The sequence below is a fragment of the Camelina sativa genome, chromosome 11 (assembly GCF_000633955.1).
Source record: "Camelina sativa cultivar DH55 chromosome 11, Cs, whole genome shotgun sequence".
Classification (NCBI taxonomy): domain Eukaryota; kingdom Viridiplantae; phylum Streptophyta; class Magnoliopsida; order Brassicales; family Brassicaceae; genus Camelina; species Camelina sativa.
In genome coordinates, this window is record NC_025695.1 from 182,873 (window position 1) to 188,606 (window position 5,734).

The 5,734-nt window shown below is 38.9% G+C and overlaps 2 protein-coding genes across 2 annotated transcripts in view; both read right to left on the reverse strand.

The window, feature by feature from the left end:
• Positions 1-1,697, reverse strand: part of LOC104720764 (V-type proton ATPase subunit B2) — an 8,809-nt gene extending 7,112 nt beyond the window's left edge. Inside the window, exons 1-7 of the mRNA XM_010438643.2 lie at positions 1,574-1,697; positions 1,163-1,233; positions 947-1,002; positions 749-847; positions 506-565; positions 293-404; positions 5-213 (exon numbers count right to left, since the gene is read on the reverse strand). Coding sequence (XP_010436945.1) covers positions 5-213; positions 293-404; positions 506-565; positions 749-847; positions 947-1,002; positions 1,163-1,223 — 597 coding nt within the window. The 5' untranslated portion in view covers positions 1,224-1,233; positions 1,574-1,697. The remainder of the gene's footprint in view (positions 1-4; positions 214-292; positions 405-505; positions 566-748; positions 848-946; positions 1,003-1,162; positions 1,234-1,573) is intronic.
• On the reverse strand, positions 2,169-4,511 carry LOC104720767 (probable protein phosphatase 2C 64). The gene is made up of 5 exons (XM_010438645.2): positions 4,340-4,511; positions 3,474-3,985; positions 3,017-3,384; positions 2,701-2,937; positions 2,169-2,602 (listed from the first exon to the last, which is right to left on the reverse strand). The coding sequence occupies exons 2-5, from the start codon at positions 3,781-3,783 to the stop codon at positions 2,336-2,338; spliced, it is 1,182 nt and encodes a 393-aa protein (XP_010436947.1). The 5' UTR covers positions 3,784-3,985; positions 4,340-4,511; the 3' UTR covers positions 2,169-2,335.

Below are 5,734 nucleotides of genomic sequence, written 5' to 3' on the forward strand. Positions count from 1 at the left end.
TTACCTCGAGAAGATTATCAGACTTCTCTAAACGCTTAACCAAACCAGCCTGACGGCAAATCTGAGCAGCAATTTCATTGTGGGGAAGACCTGCAGCAGAAAAGAGGGGAATCTTCTGTCCTCTGGCGATAGAGTTCATGACATCAATGGTGGATATCCCTGTCTGAATCATCTCTTCAGGATAGGTTCTCTCACTGGGATTGATAGAACTTCCTGGAGAAACAAAAGTCTAGAATTATATATCCCTGAGGGTTTAATTATGTGACAAGAGAGAGTAAAAAAAGCAGCTCACCAGAAATATCCAAGTAGGCCTCTGGCAAAATAGGTGGACCGTTGTCAATGGGCTTCCCTGAACCATTGAAGATACGACCAAGCATATCCAAAGAAACAGGAGTTTTCAAAACCTAAGAAAAACAAAGTGGAAAAAGAGTGAGACCATGAAATGGTATATATATTATATAAAAAACAGTGATTACTTATCAACTCGATAGGAAAAAAAGCATACCTCTCCTGTAAATTGAACAGTGGTGTACTTGTTGTCAATTCCAGATGTTCCCTCGAAAACCTTGACAGTGAAATAAAAAGAAATTGATAAGTACGAGATGTAGAAAAGGGTAAACCCTGGTGCAGCATGTTTTGACTAGTAATGTAATGACTGGGGCCAAATTAGATTGATATTGCATTTGCATTCAATCAAGCAACAGAGACTGAGAGTAGAGGAGGAGAAAGCAAATGAAGAGAAAGAAACCTGAACAACAGCTTTCTCGCCATCAACTTCGAGAACTTGACCACGACGTGTAGTTCCATCCCCAAGACGGATATTGACAATTTCTTGGTATTTAGGGCCCTGGAGAAAGAAAAAAAAGAAGTAGGTGTCATCCTCCATCCATGGGAGAAAAGAGAAGAATAGCACAGAAGACAAAAGAGCAATAAATCTAAAAGATACCTTGACTTTTTCAAGGATGACAAGAGGTCCAGCGACACCGGAGACAGTTCTATACTCTGCGGTAAAGAAAAAGCAGGCAATGCAATCAATATATATCTATCTGAAGAAACAAGTGATATTGAAAGATAGATAGATAACTCCATAAAGCTTGTCAAGATCACAAGGGAGACTGGACTGGTGCAGTGTATAGAGGCAAATGAGATCCTAGGGACTTACCCATGCCGATCTCGAGGGTGCCATCCCCATCCAATTCAAGGTTGTTATCAGCAGCACCCATGATTTCAGATCTTCACCAAATCAAATCAGACCCAAAGGGAAACACAAACGATGTCAGCAAATATAATAATGAACTAGGTGCCGTCCGACGTTAGCAAAGCAAATCCAGAGTATGTATGCAACTCCCCGATCAAATCCTAACTAACATCTATTGATCGTGAATCCAAATCTTTTTTAACACAATTTTTGAATGAATGAATGAATTTCTCAATCGGATCAACAACACGGGAAACAAACAAACAAATTCAAATCCAAATCAAAACGAAGAGAACAAAGAATATGCTGAAATGATTAAAATCGGAGAGAGAGAGAGAGAGAGAGAGAGAGACATTGTAATAGTATTGTAAGTACCTCTCTTTCTTCTTAATCCAAAAGATCTGTCGAGGAAGGAGACACACAGAGAGAGCGAAGAGAGAGATCTATGTTGGTGGACGATATTACCCACCCGATTCGATTTCAATCAGTTTAGTTCCCATCGTTTTGAGCTATTTTACGTTTATAGCCCCTTTTTTTTTTTTTTTTTTACACTGTCCCATTTGTAAATTTAATCATTTTGTTTCCTTTTTCAATTTATTTGAGAAAATATATGAAGGAGACACATACAGTAATAATTATTTGTTGATTTTTTCCCCTATTTTACATTTGCTATGAGTTTGATAATGAGAAAAGAATCTATTACAAATTTACAATGTTTCCATTTTTCATTTTTTTTTTTCTAAAAAGATGGAAAACTCTCGCAAAAGATTTGTTGATAGTATACAAAATGTCTACTATAGTGTTGGAGGGAGGGAACTTTAGAAAGGTAGAAGCAGATAAAAATAAACTTTTGAAAAAAATTATTAAGAAGAAGATCAAAGAGAGAGAGAGAGAGAGAGAGAGCGAAGATCTTTTAGTGAATAAAATTGATTTGCTCCAGTCTCCTCCTCCACAGCTAACAAAGAAAGAGGAGGGAACCCAACAAAAACTACTACCACTTAGATTATATGAGTATCCTTCTTTCCCCCTCAAAGTCAATAATGATAATATATATAATTATATATAAATAGTTACAGAAGATCTTGGAAAAGAATATTGTTTTTTAAGGACAGGGTAAAAATTCAATTGGGGAAGCAGCTAAGCTTGTTGTGTGGGAGTTGTTGTGCAAGGCGCCAAGCTGTTGTGAGGCACATTCACACCCGCGCCTCTCACTGACACCGTCGGTCCTTTTAACAAGCTTGCTCTGCTCACTAGGTTTGTATCGAAGAAGACCACTATCACTGTTATGTCATCGTGGAAATGTCTCCTCACTCCTCTGTCAATCTTTTTCAGGTCTGAGTATCTCATCTCTCTCTTCTTTGCCGCTTCTTGAAGCGCTACTTTCACCAGCCGCTTTGCAATCCCCTGGCCACATATCCCCCCAAACAAGATCATTAATTAATTAGTATGTTCCATATACTGTATATTAACCAAAAGAAACCACAGAGAGAGTGAATGCGCACGTTACGCGGATGATTGTGTACGATGTCTACTGCTTCTTGATTACTCATATGTTCCCATAGTCCATCTGAAGCACATATTATAAACTGATCTTGCGGCTCCAGTGTATGCACCGTGATCGCCGGCTCTGCACTCAGTAATGGCCTGCTGAACGGTGACCTCAGCCTGAATTTGGCGTACAGCGGCTCCCTGTTGAACTCTGACCTTTTCAAATACACATCTCCAATGGATCTTGACACCTGAGAGATACAGATGATAGTTCAGATAGACAAGACAAGAATTCAATTGTAAGATCTATATATCTTATAGATAGAGTACCTGAATGATGCCTTTGACTCGCCAGACGTTATGTTTGAGAAGCACAATATCGGGATGATCAGGATGCAGGGCCTGAAGTTCCCGCCGCACTGACTCTATAGATGCGTTGTGCTCGGCAGAGAGCTGAGTGGCGTGAGCCTCACCAGTGACCCTCGTGACTTGTCCCAGCACTGCCCTTGAGTCCCCCGCGTTGGCCACATAGAGCTTCCCATCGCAGATGACGCTTACAAGACAGCAAGATCCTACAGTGGCTATCTGAGGTCTAGTTTGAAATTGATTGGTAACAATGGATAAGAACCCTTCTTCAGTCGCTTGGAAGGCTTTTCTGATCACCTCCGATGACATACACTGTTGCTCCGCAGTGAACCCTGTGCACCCACCACCACAAAAGATAAGATAAAAAGGAAGGATGAGATCAAGTCCTATCTATTAATTAATTTGAAGTAGAGGGACGAACTCTTGAGGTGGTGGAACATATGATCGTTGATGAAGCGGGAAGTCTCAGGGCCGCCGTGGCCGTCGTAGACGCCAACAAAGGTGCCGTAGGGACCAGAGGGGAGGGTGCTAAGGGAGCCAGACTCGAGCTGGCTCTGGTCCTCGAGCAAGCTGTTGGCTTGGACAACGGCCATGGAGAAGTCACCAAAGACGTGCTGAGCGGAGTCGCGGTACCAAAGGAGACCCTCTTGACGGCCGCCGGAATCTGAGGCCTGGTGATCTGACCGTGGCCAGAGACAGGCATTGAGAAAGTTCATCAACCCAGATAGCATCCCTCATCTCATCCACCACAACATAGAAAACTTGACAGTTTTAAGTATGAATCTCACACACAAACACAAACACAAACACAGCTCTTTCTCTCTCTAGTATACACCAGTAATATTCTTCTGCTTCAGAGGATTAAGAACTGGAACCGCGCAGCAGCGGACAGCCTTAGACTTAATAAAGAGAGAGGAGTGCTTCTTCTTCTCACTGCAGAGTCGTCCGTGAAAGACAGACAAAATAGCGGAAAAAAGTGAGAAACAATCTTGGATTGGATTGGATACACTCCACAAGTAATGAATGGAAAAGAGAAACGAATCTGTTCTTGTTTGGATTTGCAAAGATGGAGACTTTGTTTTCTAATGTTAAAAGATAGGAATTTGATGCAACAAGATTAGAAAAGTGTGGATTTGAGGGGGTGGTGCTCTGTGGATTTGGTCAGGCAAAGCTAAAAGAAACAGTAAAAACAAAGTCCAAAACGATTCCTAAAGAAAAATCAAAAGGATTCAAACTGGGTCTCGTATTCTCGCTTCTACCCCAAAGAAAGAAAGATGGAAACTTTACCTTGGAAGATGGGGAAATCTTCTAACAACACAGTTGAGCTGAGCAACAAGAAGAAAGAAAGAAAGAAAGATGAGCAATGGATTTTTCAATATGTGGGCGTGGAATTTCTTCTTCTTGAGTATGTATTGTTGTATGTTAGATCTACGAGACGGATCAACCAAACTTATTTTATTCCTTTCTTTATTATTTTATTATTATTTGTAAATTAAATAAAATTAAGCGAGCGGATGAGGAAGAACCGAACCGAACCGAAGCAGAAGAAGAAGACCCCAAATTGACAACAAAAGTATAAAAGATGTACTGTTAAGAAATTGCGATCTCTCTCAACAAGTCACAACAAAGTCACAACTTCAACTTATGATCTTTCTATGTCGTCATAAACAGTGATGATCAATGACAAGTAAACGTGATTATTGGTTTAATCAGTCGCCGAACGCGACCCTTTTTTTTTTTTTGTACAAGAAATATTGCAAAAAAAAATAGTGTTGGTTATATTATATATCTGGTTTCGCATTGGTTAATTCAATTGTACAGTTCCGCGGTTACTATGAGTGGTTCAGTAACTTGTATTTAAGCACATTTGTCATTTTTCATCTAATCAAGGTTTCACAATTTATTTTGATATTTGGTTGTTTTGCTTTTCTCCTCCTATCTTATAATAGAGAGCTCTAATCTCTAGTCTCTTTAGTAGTAGTAGTAGTGATATTCTTCTTCTTACCTTACCAGACAAGACCCATAAAAGACCAACGATGGAGAGGTCGGAGCCAGCACATCAATGGTCCCAGCTTCTGGCTCCACTCCCCTCCTCTCGTCCTTTTGCCTCGTTAGAGAAAGAGATACTAATATATGCTCTAACCAAACAGTGAGAACGAATCTAATAACTAATAAGAATGCTATTTATATATAAGTGAATAAAGAAAAGAATCGATATTATTGACATAATTCAAAGTCTTCTCTTTGAATTAAAACCATTTAAAAGAAAGAACCAAAAAGAAAAACAAAAAAAAAAGTAATATTCAGCTTAATGAGTTTGGGTCAAATGTAAGAATTTTCTGAAACGCTTAAATATATCTTAAGACAAATCAAAGAAAGAGAATACACCTAAACCGTAACACACGTATCATATATATACACTGAAACTACTTTTAAAACTAAGACTACTTCTTGTCGATTAGTATAATCAACATTTTAATCGGTGAGAATATAGTATAAAATCATGTATAGTCTACAAATAATATATGTGGATTCATGAATCTTTCTTTTTCTTTCCCCCACACACAAAATTTGTATCAAACGTTTAATGCCCATAAAAGTGGTGGTCCAAGAAGACCCTGAGAGATATGTATAAATTAATATATATATATATATATATATATATATATATATATATATATA